Raw genomic sequence first — 15,503 nt, 5'->3', positions numbered from 1 at the left:
CAGGGTTTTATCCCAGGACCCGGGGATCACCACCGGAGCCGAAGGCAGACGCTCAGCGGACTGAGCCACCCAGACGCCCCAGCAATTTCTTCTCTTAAGTGTTGTGGTTTCTATTTAAACCATGGCTTCTATGATTACAGAAAATATAGAAAATGCAGCAGTCCGCCATGCCATCTTGAACAGGTGGGATGAAGCGTCACCCATTTCCCGGAGGTGGACGCGGAGGCCGCCAGGGCGCGCGGGCTGGGTGCGGACGCTGGGGCCCCGGCTTGCCATGAGCCTCCGGGCCGCAGGCGGCAGCAGCGGGCGGCGGGGCCGATACAATGTAGCGAGGGCGGCCGGGCGGGTTACAATGTAGCGAGGGCGGCGGCGGTCAGGTGAGCGGCGGAGGGGGGAGTCTGGGAGGGCCAGGTGAGGGGCGGGGGTGCTGGGGGTGGAGGGAACAGGGGCGCTCGACCCTCGGGGCCTGTCTGCGCCCGCCGCGTCCTGGAGCTCGGGGAGCCCCCTCTCCCGAGGGCTCAGGGGCTGAGGAGCTCGCCCAGGGCCCCCGCCCGCGCTCGAGGCGGGTTTCCGACCTTCCCGTCCTCAACTGGGGCGCTGGGGGGCACCGGGGACCTGCGCTGCCTCCCACCCTGCTCGGGCAGGTTTATCAGCCCAGAGGGGGACTCCTCCCTCCCCGGCCCCCGGTTGGCAGTGTCACCGCTTCCGGCCGTCCACACGCGCTGTGTGCGGGATTCGTGAGGCCCGCGGCGGCTCCCAGGGCTTGCCACCCTCCGGGAATGCCGGGCTTCAGTTTCCTCACCTAGGGAATGGATGGGCGTGGTAGAAGAGGCCCGCGCCTACTCATAGCGGGTGGGTGAGGGTCCCCAGAGTGTCTGCCTGTAGTTGTTGTTGCGGGAGATATCTCTTGGGGGTGGCTCCCTCCTGAGTCTGGCTTCAGTGGCAAGTAACCCTTAAAGAGGCAGTGACCCTGCCCCTGCTCCCGGCAGAGTCCTGCCAGGTCTCCTTCCAGGTACGAGAAAATAGGATGTACCTTCTCCCCTGTCCCCTCCAGGGAGAATTCTAGGGACCTCCAGTGAGCCTGGGTGAGAATAGCCTCAATAGCCCCTGGGCTTTATTCTGAGGTTCCCTTGAATTGCTAAGTTGTCTCGTCCTCCCCTCTCTTCCCCTGACAGAGAAGGGGAGTCTCTGGAGGAGGGCAGAGGTGGGATCCTGGGCTCTCTGAGGGGTGAACCTGGTGGGGCAATGGGGCGTGGAGCCAAGTCAGCTGCTGGGTCCTGCATCCCCTGGGCTTGTGTTGGAACCCCACTTGTCTGCCCTCAGAGACCCTGAGGGAAGTATGATTCTCCAGCTTGGCAGGAGAGAGACTGGGGCTGAGAGAGGGCAGATGACCATGGCCTCTATGCCAGGCCTGGAGCTGGCACTGCCCATAAGGAGGCGATTGAAAGATGCTTTTTCCAGGGGACCTTCCCGCCCAGAGGAGAGCTGTTGGGAGGAGCAGAAGTGTTCCTGCCTTTAGGCTCCTCTGGCCATAGTTTAAAATGTGGAGAATTTGCTTGGGGTTGGGCTGGTCATCATGTGACGATAGTGACAGCTTGCCTAGCAGCAGTTCTGGGCTATGGGTTCCCCTGATGTATATAAGTACATACTTAGTCCTTGTACCCACCCCAGGAGGTAGGTATTCTTCCTTATTTGTGGGCAAGAAAATAGGGTCACGCAGCTCATCACTGGGAGACCCAGGATTTAAATCAGGCCTATCTGATTCTTTTTTAAGATTTTAGTTATTTATTTGACAGAGAGCGAGAGCACAACCGGGGGGAGCAGCAGGCAGAGGGAGAGGGAGAAGCAGGCTCCCTGCTGAGTGGAGAACCTGACGTGGGGCTCGATCCCAGGACCCTGGGATCATGACCTGAATTGAAGGCAGACGCTTCACCGACTGAGCCACCCAGGCACCCAGGGCTATCTGATTCTTAATAACATTAGTAACAATGATAATAGTAAGCTGTAGCTGATATTTATTGGGTGCATAGTGTGTGCTTTGTATTAACTAATTTAATCATCATAATAACCCTATGCAGTGGGTACTATTATTTCTCCCATTTGAAACATGAGAAATGAAAAGCAAAGAAAGGTTTAGGCATTCGCCCAAGACCATACATATCAGCTATGAGTTGAGGATCTGGGATTTGAATAGCACCAATTCATTTTATTACCACGAGGCTCTTGGGGTGATCAGTCAGGGTCTGTTTCAGATGTAGGAGATAGAAATCACTCTCCCAGTAACACTGGCTTAAACAGAAGTTTATTTCTGTGTCAGTTGAATGAAGCCTGGGGTGAAGTTGCCCAGGGCTTCTATGTCAAACCCAAGGTGGCTACTCCAGCTCCACCCATTACATCTGCATCCCAGGTGGCAAGAGGTAGGAAGAACTGAAGAGGGGCAGTGCCTCCTTTTAAGAAAAATTCCTACAAGATCTTTCTGTTTAAATTCCATTGGTTATAACATAGTCGCGTGACCACATCTAACTATAGGGAGGCTGGGAAATCACCACAAGCCAAAAATCCAGCTCCCCACACCCAGTCAAGCAAGAAAAAACAGATCTGGACTGCTGTTAAAATAGCTAGTGCAGATTTTATAGAAGACTGTTGCAGTAGGGAAAAGAGACCTTGGTATGGAACTGAGTTCAACTCGGAATGCAGCACGGGCAAGTGAGAGTTTATAGCCAAGGAGCAGGGTAAAATCAGTGGATGGAAACTTGCTGAGAGGAAACATCAGGGCTGAGTGGGGAGTCTGGCTAAACTGACCTGACAAGATCTCTGCTGAGGGCAGGCCAGGGTGATCAGATGTCACCTGGGGGTGATACCAGATTTGAGGATGACTGGGTATCAGGGTGGGGAACTCTTGCTAAACTGATGTAGCAGGGTTCTTGCTATAACTGGATTTTACAGGAGGGGCACAGATGGTATAGGAGAAAGTTCGGGAACCTGACTACAGTCTGGTCAGGCAAAGAATCTTTGTCGCCACTAGGGAAGATAGGGTGAGTGAGTCCCGGCACAGCTGGGTCTGTCCTGTACTCTGGGTGCTTCCCAGGACACTGTGACACCCATCAATTGGAGAGGTACTGGTCATCAGGGCCCAACCACCCTGAGTGAGCTGCCCAAAGCTGTCAGGTAATGAGAGAGAGGAGGCTTAAGGCCATAGCCCATGGCATCTGTGTCCTCTCCTGTTTTGACCCAGGTGCTGGGTTTTGTCAGACTGGAACTCCCCTAACCCACATCCCCACCACAGAGGTCAAACAGGTAGGACAGGTCCCACTGTTCGTGTGGGAGTTTCTGACCCAGATGCAGGGCAGCTGACACTGGGCAGGGCTGGGGATGACTCTTGTCAAGGCTGTCCTGTCTGGGATCAGTTCTGTTTTTTTTGGAAGGGGCGCAGATAGGAGTCATTGGCTTCTCTTTGATAATCACAAATCATTTTAGACTAAACAGGTACAGAGAAAGCATAACTAATACCTGGCACTTACTACAAAGTATTAAACAGCTCACTTCCTATGAACTCATGTCACCCTGGAGGCAGAGAGGCTAAGGAAGTGGGAAGACCTGGGATGCAAACCACTCCCCCCAGTCAAAGCCCCTTTCACCCTCTCAGGAGCCATCAGCCCTGTGTGTCCTGCGGCTCTCTGAGCTCTTGGGAGGGGAGAGCAGTACCAGGTGGTGAACTAGGCAATTCCTATTTCCTGGGACCCTGAGGTGGGGGCCATGCCTAACTCAAGCACACATAGAGCATCAGAGGGAATCCAGGTCAGTGAGATGCCATGCTGGCCTACGTGATGATTAACGAGCGTTCACGGAGTCTTCTCCACGTGCCGGCACAGATGTGGAGCTCCTTGGGGCACCCGGAAGATGGGTCCTGCCCAAGGCCACACTACAGGTGGCCCAGCAGGCCTGGACCCTGGCATTGGCTCCAGAGTGTCCAGCACTTTGACCTCTGACAGTCATCACTGGTGGTTCTGCTCAGGGGCTGTCGTTTTGGGGTGCTCTGACAGAAAAGGAACATCCCTGCTCGGGGCCAGAAGTAAGGACCTGAGTCCTGGGAGGTCTTGTCTCATGGGAGCACCCAAGCCTTTCCTTCTCAGCACTGAGCACATAGCTGGACCAGGGCTGAATGAAGACCCTGTACTGGGAGGTAGGGGCCTAGGTCCCAGACTGGCTGGGTACTCTTGGGTAGGTCGTGTCCCACTCCTGGATCTCTTTGTTCCATCTGCGTGCCCCGGGTGGGTTGCTGTTACTGAGGGGATGCCACCACTGGGGGCCTGGGTGAGGGGCAGAGGATGGCGGCCATGTTGGGGGGTATTCCACCTGGACCCTCCTGGGGGAGTGAAGGAGGCCAGGCATCCCCTCTGCAACCCCAGGCGCTCAGGAAGGGGATGGGAATGCAGTGAGTCTAGGAGCTGGGTGCTCATCTCTGCCCTACCCTGCCCTGCAGGTGGGATGCTATGGAATATGATGAGAAGCTGGCCCGGTTCCGGCAGGCCCACCTCAACCCGTTCAACAAGGAGCTTGGGCCGAGGCAGCATGAGCAGAGGGCCAGTGAGGAGGCCCCAGAAGTCGCTTCTGAAGGTAGGTGCTGGGAGGAAGGCTGAGTGGGCAATCTGACCCCTCACTTTGGTCCCCCATCCTCTTCCTAGGTCTTCCCATGGAGCATGCTGGCTTTCCCAAGTACCTGGGCCCCTTGCTGGCCACTTCCCTTTTCTCCTCTGCACAAACCCCTTTCTGCCTGTTCTGTGGCCCCATTAAGACACACACTCCTGAGAGGAGGTATTTGTGACTCACATTACTGCTGCGTCCCAGGGCTCAGCACACAGCGGATACTCACTCAGGGAATATTTGGGGAGGGAAGTCAGAGCTAAGATCTGGTCAGGGAGAGGATGGAATGGCCTGGACAGAGGCTCAGCTCCTCTGGGGTCAGGAAGGTGGGGCTCTAGGAGCCGCACATGCAGTCAGTAGGGGTATTCAGGGTGTGTGCACACACGCAGAGACCTCTAGAGTCCACACGGGGGTTCAGAAATTCTGTTGTGCAACCGTCCAGCACCCTTGAGTCCATATATGCACATATCAGGGAGGCCCTAGAAATTGGGATGTTTCTGGGGTGTCTGGGTGGCTCAGTCTGTTGGGTGTCTGACGGGGTCAGGTCGTGATCCCAGAGTCGTAGGCTTGAGCCTCAGCGGGGAGTCTGCTTATCCAGACTCTGTCTCCCTCTGCCCCTTCCCCTGCTTGTGCTTTCTCTGTCTCTCTCTCTCAAATAAATAAAATCTTAAAAAAAAAAAAAAAAAGAAATTTAGATGTTTCTGAAATACCGTTTTGTGGACCTCTCTTAGCACCATGGGTAACCCCCTCATCTTCTTGGTTTCTTTCCTTTTTTTTTTAGTTTTATTTTTAGATTTTTTTCCCCTCACCTCATCTTTTTGAATGGCTCTCTCTTATTTGTACAGGCTATGGGTTTCTTTGCAAATGCAAACAGGGCAGATACCAGGGCAGGGCCTGGCTTGCCTCAGCACCTCCTGTGGGCTTCTCCGGTTCCCTATGGTCCTTCCCAACCCAACCTACTCCTGGGGGAAAGGCAGGTTTTTCTTTCTCTCTCTGCTGCCCTCCATACCTGTACCCTCTGCAGAGGCCCTGCTTGAGCTGCCCCCTGGAGAGCCAGAGTTCTGCTGCACTGAGCGAGTGATGGATCTGGGCTTATCTGAGGACCACTTCTCCCGCCCTGTGGTAAGGTTTGGGCCTGGAGTGGGAGGGGCACTGGGTGAGCCCCCAAGGCAGGAGAAGTCGGCCCTTTCCTTGTCACCCCATCCTCCGGCAGCAGGGCCAATCCAGCTCAGCTGGGGCTCCTGGGCCTTGAATCTGAGACCTACATGACACCTGACTCCCATCTCCAAAAACTGTTTGGGGGCCAGAGAAGACCATCTGACCTGGGGTTTGGGACCTGAAGCTGCTCTTTTTGTGTGGGGCCGTCCCTCTTCCCATGTTCCTGGTTCCTGGGAGGCAGACATGAGGATTGGCTCCATCTGGGTCCTGGGGTTCCTGTGACTCTGCAGCAGGGTGAGGGAAGGACCGCAGGGCCACTCTCCTCTGTTCAATTTTTTATTCTGTTGAAGCTTTTTCTTTTTTTAATTAAAGGACTCTAATAATCTCTTTTTAAAAGTTTGAAAATATTTTAGTTTTATGCAAAGTATCTTCAAATTTTATTTGGGAGAAACGTAGAAACATTCTAATGTAACTGAAATCAAAAAAGATTCACCCAGAAGCCCCAGTTCTCATTGACTTTTCATTTTGTGTTTGTGTTTTGTATCTTCATTAAAGACATTTTTGAGCCCCACCTCTGGGCCACACACTGAGCTTGCAGAGTAGGGGTGTCCCCTCCTCTCTGCCTGGTCTCCTGGAGGTGGGGGGCGGCTCCTTAGGGCAGCGTTGTCCCTTTTCTGGGGTGAGATCAGCCTCAACTCCCCTGCTCAGACTTAAGCCTGTCTTCCTTCCCTAGTGACAGCAGGGTCCTGAGCCCAGGGCCTCTGTTGGGTCCTGGCCCTGAGTCCTTGTGAGGTGCTGGTGCTAGGGGTGGGTGGGTGCCTGGGGCATCTCTGGGCTTGGTGATTAAGCTGGAGGCCACTTCCTCTCCTTCATGACAGGCAAATTGTCATTTCCCCAGCTTTCATCCAAGAGGAAACTCTGTAGAAGTAAGCAAAATAGCATAGCCAGAAAAGTGGCTGGGTTTCTAAAAGAAGGAAGTTGTGTTTTGAAAAACATCCTGAATTAGGTTTTCAGAGGCCGGTGAGTAGACAGGTCCAGGTGGGGGCAGGTGGCACGGGTGGTTCCTGCCTGTGCTGTTAACTTTCCTGGCCCTTGAGCCAGTCCTCGGCCCCTCCCTCCAGGCCTGTTTCTTCATCAAGGCAAGCGAGGAGCGGGGAGGTCGGCTCTGGGCTTGCGATCGAGTGGAGAGCGTGCAGGGTAGACATCTGACGCTGTCACCTGCCCCCCACCCCCACCCCGGGCAGGGTCTGTTCCTGGCTTCTGACATCGAGCAGCTGCGGCAGGCTATCGAGGAGTGCAAGCAGGTGATTCTGGAGCTGCCTGAGCAGTCGGAGAAGCAGAAGGACGCTGTGGTGAGGCTCATTCACCTTCGGCTCAAGCTCCAGGAGCTGAAGGTGGGTGCCGGCCTCCCTGCCATGGAGGCCCCTGGAGCCATGTGAGAGTGAAGTCTCCCCTTCTAGAGGCCGAGGGGCTACGATAGAAAGCTATCCGGAAAGCTGGGGGCAGAGGTGGGCCTTCACCCCACGTGCAGGCTCTCTCTGTTCGTCTCACCATGACAGGCCCACGCCCACCCTGCAGCTCGAGGACGTGAGGGAAGGCTGTCCTTGAACCTCATGACCTGGTTTGGGGGGCGGGAGGGGCTTCCTGAGTGTTTCACGAAGGAACAGCAGTAAGGGTTATGCCTCCTGGGGGTGCACGTAACTCAGGCCTTGAATGGGTATGTCTGTAACTTGCTGCCGCCCTGCTTGCTCTGGCTCCGAGTCCCTGGGAATTTACAAAACAGAATATTCATTAGAGCTTAAGTAAGGCTGTGGTAACAGAGACACCCCAAAACACAGTGGCTTAGAGGAATGATGTGTAATTTTACGCATGTGGAGACCCCACAGGTGACCTAGGGCGCATATGGCAGCTAATGGCGTCAGGGATCTCAGGCCCTCTGTGTTTTTGCGTTGCCAGTCCTTGTGGAGAATCCAAGATGGCCCCATGTCACCTTTGGGTCTGTACTTAGCAGAAAAAAAAAAATGGGAAGGAAGAGAAAGCCTTATCACTCCTGCTCACACACCCGTGACCCTAACATCACCCCAGGACAGCACCTGGGTGTAGGGAAAGTCAGTCTGTTGTCTGGGTGGTCCAGGCCTGACTGATTACTGGGGAGTTCCGTTGCTGAAAGGAAAAGGGGGTTTGACATTGGGGGAAACTCACAATATCTGCTGTAAGTAGTACCTGGAAGAAATAGGTAAAGGGGTTCATGGGAAGGAAAAGGAGTTTCAGCAGGCTCACCTGTGACCCTCCCGGGCCTCTCTCCAGGACCCCAATGAGGATGAGCCCAACATCCGAGTCCTCCTGGAGCACCGTTTCTACAAGGAGAAGAGCAAGAGTGTCAAGCAAACCTGTGACAAGTGTAACACCATTATCTGGGGGCTCATTCAGACCTGGTACACCTGCACAGGTGGGCCAACACCCAGACCTGCTTGTGGGTGGGCAGTCCTGGTCCCCAGGGCAGCGCAGAGACCTGGCAGCTCTGGGTTGTGTTCTGGTGAATTCTCTGCAGTGTCCTCAGTGTGTACTGAGCCTGTGGACTACCTGGGATAAAACAAGGGACAAAAGACCAAACTCCTGCCTTCACCAGGCTCACATCCACATGTGGCTATTCCAATTTAAATTTAAATACCTCCTTAGTTCCTTAGTTGTGCGATCTCAATAGCCACCGAGGCTGTGGCTGCCATGTTGGACGTTCCCATTTTTGCAGAGAATTCCTGTGGATGGTGCTGTTCCGAATGAGCATAGGGTGTGTTGAACAACATAGTACGTTGAAGAAAAATAAGGAAAGAAAACAGTGTGGGTTAGGGAGTGTGATGGGTGTGACTTTAGGTTGGAACGAAAAGGCATCATGCGACATTCAAGCAAAACGTGGAAGTCAGGGAGTAAGGCAGGAGTCTGTCTGGGGAAGAATGGTCCTGTGGGGGAGGCCCTGTGGCTGGTGTGTGTCCAGTGTCTTCAGTGTGGAGCAGAGAGAAGTGTGGCTGGGGCACTACACCTGAGAGGAGGTTGGTCGAGGTGGGCTCAGAGGTACTTTTCTGTAAGTGCACTGGGGGCCACAGGTCAGGGCTGGACATGCCTGGGTTTTAAAAGGACCCCTCTGGCCGCTGAGCTGAGCATGGACTGAAGGAAGGAGTGGAGAGGGGGAGGGGAGGATGATGGCCCTCTGATCGGGGTGGAGTGTTTTGGGTAGGAAGTGTCCAGGTGCAGCACTAGCTGAAGGGCTGGAAACAGGCATAAATGGGGGTTGAGATGACTTTGCAAATTTTAGTCTCAGCAGGTGGAAAGATGGAGTCACTGAAATCTGATGTGGGAAAACCACGAGTGGGAGGTGGGTTTGTTAAGGAAGAGCAAGAATTTCCTTTAGATGGAGTGAGTTGATGCCTTTGAGGGTTAGGGAGTTGAGGAGGAAGGTCTGCAAGCGACCCCAGGGCAAGGCTTGGGATGGGGACTGACAAGGTCTTTGAAGTGCTGGGACCTACAGTGGGGTCTCGAGAAGCTCCCAGATTGACGTGGGAATTGGGGTAGAGCTGAAGGCCAGGATGCCCTCCACTTCTGAAAGGCACAATATTGGTCCCCCCACCCCAGGGTGTTATTACCGATGTCACAGCAAGTGCTTGAACCTCATCTCCAAGCCCTGTGTGCGCTCCAAAGTCAGCCACCAGGCTGAATATGAGCTGAACATCTGCCCTGAGACAGGGCTGGACAGCCAAGATTACCGTTGTGCGGAGTGCCGGGCGCCCATCTCTCTGCGTGAGTGCCCCAGGAAGCAACGGGTGCAGGGTGAGGGAGGCTGCTTTGGGCAGGTGTGAGAAAATTGGGTAAATCAGACAGCTCGGGACACCTGGGGTCCTGTGGATGATGTCCTGCTCTCTTTCCTTGGGAAGTGACAAGTGGCTGCTACCGGCACCTTCTCACTTCCCACTCAAGCAGACTGAGGTTCCAGCCCAGGTCACCTAGGGTCCCCACAGGGCTGGCCGGGACTCAGCCTCCCGTGTGGCCCCATTATCACAGAAAGCCCACCTAGACGGGAAAAATCACAGGCTATCATTCATGTGCCATGTGTCAGAGATTTATTAATGTTAATTCATGGGGTCTTCGCAGCACTCCTGTGGTGGGGGTCCATTTTACAGATGACAAAACTGAGGGTAGCAGAGTGCCTTGATCTGCTTCAGGTCTTGTGGCTGAGAAGAGGTTGTGTCAGGTCTGAAGGGTGGAACCTCCCAGGTCAGCTGTCCCCCCCACCCCACCCCGTCTGCTTTCTATGCATTATGTGGCTTCTAACCTGTCAGGGACCCTGAAGGCAGCCCCGGCTTTGTAATGACCCGTCCCCTCTACAGGGGGCGTGCCCAGCGAGGCCCGGCAGTGTGACTATACGGGCCAGTACTACTGCAGCCATTGCCACTGGAATGACCTGGCTGTCATCCCTGCGCGCATCGTGCACAACTGGGACTTTGAGCCACGCAAGGCAAGGGGGGGGGGAAGGGGGCAAGGGTGGTGCAGAGGCTGGGGGGAGATTGGGCTGGGAGGGGAGGAGATGGAGCCCCAGGGAGGGAGGGCCAGTGCTCAGGCCTGGCTCAGGCTGGGGGGAGCATGGTTCTGGGGGTGGTGGTGTGTGTAATGCTGGAGGTGCCCCTCCACCACGTCCCCCAGGTGTCCCGCAGCAGCATGCGCTACCTGGCGCTGATGGTGTCTCGGCCAGTGCTCAGGCTCCGAGAGATCAACCCCCTGCTGTTCAACTATGTGGAGGAGCTGGTGGAGATCCGGGTAAGGCTGGAGGGGGCAGGGGTGAGGGTGGACCTTGCTCTCCCCATGTGTCCGGGGAGCGGAGGACAGATGCCCCTGCTGAGGTTCATGGGGGCCCCTCCGCTGTTCTCAGGGTTAAAGACCCTAGAGCAGTGTCCGGCCACGATAGGGTACTAGGCCCAGAGGGACATTGAAATTTTCTAGTAGCCACATTAAAAAAAGTAAAAAGCAGGGATGCCTGGGTGGCTCAGTTGATTAAGTATCTGCTTTTGGCTCAGGCCATGATCCTGGGGTTCTGGGATCAAGCCCCACATCGGGCTCCTTGCTCAGCCGGGAGTCTGCTTCTCCGTATGCCTGCTGCTCCCCCTGCTTGTGCAATCTTACAAATAAATACATAAAATCTTTAAAAAGAAAAATGAAAAACAGGTAAAGTTAATTTTAATAGTATATTTTATATGACCCAATGTATCCAAAAGATTGTTTCAATATAATTAACATACAACATTATTCTTTCTCTTTTTTGTACGTGTTTGAGGGTAAATGCCCCTTGGGGGGGCATTGGCCTGGAAGCTGTGGTTCGAACTTGAGCTTGGCTGGAGCTCTCAGGTCTGGGACTATCCTGGGGGATGTGAAGGCACCTTCTGTCTCCTCCTGACCTGGAGTGCCAGCCCCCTTGGTCCCAGACATGCCACGGCGCAGCCCTGGCCTGGCTGAGAATGCTGACCTGCCCCTCTCGTCCACAGAAGTTGCGTCAGGACATCCTGCTCATGAAGCCCTACTTCATTACTTGCAAGGAGGCCATGGAGGCTCGTCTGCTGCTGCAGGTCAGGCCACTGGCCCGAGTGGGAGCCGGGAATCGGGGGGGGAGAGGCAAGGGGGAAATGGAGAGCCAGGGCGGTGAGGACGCCCCGTGCCCAAGCCTTTTTCCTGTGACTTCATAGCTCGTGTGTGCCGTGCTTTAGCACAGGGTCTCCCCTGCTCTGTCCCAAGGAGCACTAGGTCTGCAGTGAGCAAACATTCTGTCCACAAAAGTGTTCTCTGATTCCATCACTGAGGGAAGTGGGTATCGCTCTGCAGCCCTCACCTGGGTCTCCATGCAGCGGACCAGGCACAGTCCTGCTCAGGCAGGATTGACCGCAAACACACTTTTCGAGGCTCACCTATGGATCTGTTCAACAAACATCCATGGGTATTCACTGTTCTAGATCCCAGGGAGCAGGGAACAAAACAGGCAGGAATCCGTGTCCTCTCTTCAGGTGGGGAAGAAAAATCAAGAGTCAGGAGGTGCTAAGGTCTGTGGACAAGCCAAAGCAGGGAAAGGAGGTGGCAAACAGGGTGAGGCCTGGGAGCAGGTGTGCCTGCTGTGCTGGGAGCAGCGGGGCGGCCGTGTGGCTGGGGGAGCGCAGTAGGAGGCCCGGAGACCGACACCATCTGTTGCTTCCGTGAGCACCCGAGGGCCTGGAGGACGGGAGTGTCGGTGGGTGGGCAGCGGAAGGGGCCCTGACCCAGTGTTGGGGGTCACGGTTGCCGGGACCCACAGCTCCAGGACCGGCAGCATTTCGTGGAGAACGATGAGATGTACTCCGTGCAGGATCTGCTGGACGCGCACACGGGCCGCCTCAGCTGCTCGCTCACGGAGACCCACACGCTCTTCGCCAAGCACATCAAGCTGGACTGCGAGGTGGGCCGCCTCCCGCAGACCAGGGGGCCTCTCCGTCCGCTCCCAGTCCCCGGGGCAGGGCGGGCGGGCGAGCAGCTTGGCCCAGTGTGTCCTTGGCCTCGGGTGCCCTTTGGAGCAGGCGCTGACCTGCCCTCCGCCCTGCACTGTCGCCCCCAGCGGTGTCAGGCCAAGGGCTTCGTGTGTGAGCTCTGCCGAGAGGGTGACGTGCTCTTCCCCTTCGACAGCCACACGTCCGTGTGCACCGACTGCTCTGCGGTCTTCCACAGGTCAGCATGGCCCCGACCCACCCTCAGGCCAGGCGTGGGGGCTCCCTGCCGTGGGGGGAGGGGTGGGGAGGGGTGCAGCCCAGACCCCAGATGCGCGCCTGGCGTCTCACTGGCTTCCCTTGTCCACCAGACCTGAGATGTAGTGGAGGCCAGGGGTCCCTCAACTTTCCAGTTCCTGGCACCCCCAGTGTCTCAGTGATTTTTTCAGTCATCCCTAGGCCAAAAGAAATACCTCACATTTTTACTAAGTACTTAGGTTCAAACAACATAAGCATTTATGACAAAAAGACTTAGTGGATGTTTGTAAAAATCACACACACACATTGGAAGAATCATCAATACGGTTACTAGTAATAGATGTGTGCCTGCGGGCCCTGCATGATGCCTCACCCTGGACTCAGACAGGCACCTCCCATTTCTGTCCACGTGGACTTCTGTCAGGCACTTGCTGTCCGTCCTAGCACGCACTGATGTTGCAGACCGGGACTGCTGTCACAGAAAGGACGGTAGGAAAAAGCGAACGCTCCAGCTGTCGATTCTGTGGCACAGCAGTCCCCAGGACCCCGTGCACCCCCGGGGTCCCAGTGGAGGCTCTGTGCAGTGGTGGTAAGAACAGGTAGGGGAGCCGAGAGACCGAGAGCTCCAAGCAGAAGTCGGATGGTAACCAGCTAGCAGGTGTGGACCCTGTAGGAGGGGCCTGCACTGAGGCACTCGACCTCACGCCTGGGTGCACCTGGGTGGAGACCCGGCCCCTGCCCTCTGGGAGAAACTGCCTCTGTTTCCCCATCTGAAGAAGGGGGATAGAAGGGCCTGACCGATGAAGTCTGGGAAAGCTCAGTGGTAGAATCTCACATGCAGAGAACCCAGACCCTTGCTGAGGCTGACCCCACCCTCCCTGTCCCCAGGGACTGCTACTATGACAACTCCACCACGTGTCCCAAATGTGCTCGGCTCACCTTGCGGAAGCAGTCGCTCTTCCAGGAGCCTGGTCCAGACGTGGAACCCTAGAGCAACAGGCACCCCTCCCAGGCCTTTCTGGTATCCAACCTGCTGGTCGTTGCCAAAGGTGTTTCTTGTGTTCTGGAGACCCCTAGGGTGCAGCCCCTGGACCTCTCGCCTGTGCTGGGCCAGAGGGGTGTAAGCAGCACCAGGAGGACCATCATCCCTCTCTCAGGCACTTGCTGGGACTTCGGGCAGTCTCGCCTGGCTCTTTCCTGGGTGTGTTGCTGTGAAGGCTGTAGGGCTCCATAAGAAGGGAAGTGGGGAAGGGCTTCTCACCGCCCCTGTGGCGAAGAGCCTTGGGGAGGCACTTGGGGCCAAGCCGCTGGGCTTTGGCCACGCTGACAACCCCCAGAGGGCTTTGGAGGAGTGGCTGACAAGCCCTGGGAATGCTGGTTGCAGACGCCCAGGCTTGGCCTGAGTTCTATCTGCAACGAATGGTTGCAGACGCCCAGGCTTGGCCTGAGTTCTATCTGCAACGAATGGTTTGGATCTACCTGGAGGCCCCCATCCCCTTAGCCCCTTGTGTGGGGACTTGTAGTTGATCCCAACTGGGTTTGTTCACGACTGTCTCCCAAGGGCCCTGCTCCTGCCTCTCGAGGTTCTCTCTCCCTGGGTTCTCCTCCAACAGGGCCAGTCCAGGGGGTTCCCACTTCTGTACAACATGGAGGGAAGGGGGCCGTGAAGCTCTTCCCCCTGGGTGGACCACTGCTCCTGCCTTTGCTCCGCAGTTTACCGTGGTGCTCCAGGCTGGGTGGTTGGGGGTCCAGTTGGAAGAGGCTGTCCTGTTTCCCAGTGTGGAGCAGGGACTGTGACCCTGGGGGAGGTTCTAGGTTAGGCAACAGGGTTGGCTGCAGTTGGCCTATTTGCCTGAGGAGCTCCATGTGCTGGTGGAGGGCTCTGGACAGCTCACAGACCACCACCAGCCAGTGGCCTTTTGTCTGGGGGCCTGAGGTCAGGCACTGGGAATATTTACTCGGGAGCTTCGGGCAGGAATCCCAGAGGGTGTGCAGAAAGACTGGGGCATGGAAGGTCCTGTATACCAGCTGATGAATGGAACCCCTGGACAGAGGAGGAGAACTCGCAGCTCTTCACTGGGGGAGCCAGCATCGGCCTCGGTATTTGGAGGGATGCTTCATGCTTTAGAGACCCCGCCATAGAGGGGGAGGCCTGTGGGAGGAGGACGTTTCAGGACGTGGCCCTCAGTCTTTTTTGCCCTCTTGCCCAGACTGTGCTTGGCTGTTACGTGCACGGTTGACACGCGCAGTTGGGTGGTGGAACATAGCCACTTGGGTATCCGTGACCTGTGACTGGCAGCAGAAAGGTCAGCTTAGCTTGCTGGCCGATTAGAGGGGTGGATATAGATAGTGTCCCCTCCTCCTCACTTCTCTGCACCATCAGAGAAGCCTCACGTGGTGGCTGTAGGCAGCCCTCTTGCGGTGTGTTCTGATCTGACTCAGGGTAACGGCGAGAAGCAAACACTGCTGAAGTTGGGTCAACGACAGGTCCCCGTCCTGCTTCCCCTTCCTTTCTAGGGCTGAAGAGGGGCTTAAGGGCCAAACGCCTTTTCCCTACACCCCCCAGATCTGCACATTTCGCACCACTGCATTACATTTCTGTCATGAGGATATTGGCCATTCCCGAATCGGCTGTGTAGTGGACATCACATTCTTCCAGTTACAATCACTGTGTCCATAGGAAGCGTTCATGTGCTGGCATCTGCTGGACGAAGAGTTGGCTCCCTTTTCTTTTTAATTACCCCCATTTCCTCCTCCCCAATATTTCCACCCACCCTTTCTGAGTGGCAGAGTCTTTAAACAAAATCATGTGTGGATCTGGGAGTCCACAGCACGGTACAAGAGCCCGCCAAAGACCTGGTTTGCATGGCCAGCCCTTCACAGAAGAGCAGTAGGGATATCCCGTTGTAATGATGCCGCGGCTGCCGTCTCATTAAATCCGTGTTCTCTGGA

The 15,503-nt window shown here is 55.8% G+C and overlaps 1 protein-coding gene and 1 long non-coding RNA gene across 10 annotated transcripts in view; one reads left to right on the top strand and one right to left on the bottom strand.

Moving 5' to 3' along the window:
• Positions 1 to 949, bottom strand: part of LOC103673864 — a 4,886-nt gene extending 3,937 nt beyond the window's left edge. The window contains exon 1 of the long non-coding RNA XR_005835540.1: positions 803 to 949. This is a non-coding gene — a long non-coding RNA (uncharacterized LOC103673864). The remainder of the gene's footprint in view (positions 1 to 802) is intronic.
• On the top strand, positions 7 to 15,503 carry DEF8 (differentially expressed in FDCP 8 homolog). 9 transcript variants are annotated; one of them, XR_005835539.1, is made up of 13 exons: positions 7 to 377; positions 4,484 to 4,617; positions 5,669 to 5,766; positions 7,047 to 7,196; positions 8,110 to 8,251; positions 9,430 to 9,594; positions 10,182 to 10,309; positions 10,495 to 10,608; positions 11,331 to 11,411; positions 11,844 to 11,922; positions 12,179 to 12,268; positions 12,425 to 12,534; positions 13,440 to 13,599. XR_005835539.1 is itself a non-coding variant. In XM_040633107.1 (13 exons), the coding sequence occupies exons 2-12, from the start codon at positions 4,494 to 4,496 to the stop codon at positions 13,540 to 13,542; spliced, it is 1,356 nt and encodes a 451-aa protein (XP_040489041.1). In that variant the 5' UTR covers positions 7 to 377; positions 4,484 to 4,493; the 3' UTR covers positions 13,543 to 13,572; positions 15,069 to 15,198. The 9 variants fall into 9 exon arrangements, 8 of the variants coding, with proteins under 8 accessions (XP_040489041.1, XP_040489038.1, XP_040489039.1 ...); XM_040633107.1 differs by lacking the exon at positions 11,844 to 11,922 and adding an exon at positions 15,069 to 15,198 and having other exon boundaries at positions 12,128 to 12,268; positions 13,440 to 13,572; XM_040633104.1 differs by lacking the exons at positions 11,844 to 11,922; positions 13,440 to 13,599 and adding an exon at positions 15,069 to 15,503 and having other exon boundaries at positions 7,077 to 7,196; positions 12,128 to 12,268.

The sequence above is a fragment of the Ursus maritimus genome, unplaced genomic scaffold (assembly GCF_017311325.1).
Source record: "Ursus maritimus isolate PB19 unplaced genomic scaffold, ASM1731132v1 scaffold_19, whole genome shotgun sequence".
NCBI classification, from domain to species: Eukaryota; Metazoa; Chordata; class Mammalia; order Carnivora; family Ursidae; genus Ursus; species Ursus maritimus.
The sequence above is the reverse complement of the archived record's forward strand: the minus strand, read 5'-3'. Positions and strand labels throughout refer to the sequence as shown.

What these genes read in the sequence shown, in the direction of transcription:
- DEF8 (XM_040633102.1), top strand. Translation starts at nt 4,494, where the DNA reads ATGGAATATGATGAGAAGCTGGCCCGGTTCCGGCAGGCCCACCTCAAC. An exon ending in CCCAGAAGTCGCTTCTGAAG is followed by an intron (nt 4,618 to 5,668) that starts GTAGGTGCTGGG and finishes TACCCTCTGCAG; the next exon opens with AGGCCCTGCTTGAGCTGCCC. An exon ending in TGCTCTGCGGTCTTCCACAG is followed by an intron (nt 12,535 to 15,068) that starts GTCAGCATGGCC and finishes CTTCCTTTCTAG; the next exon opens with GGCTGAAGAGGGGCTTAAGG.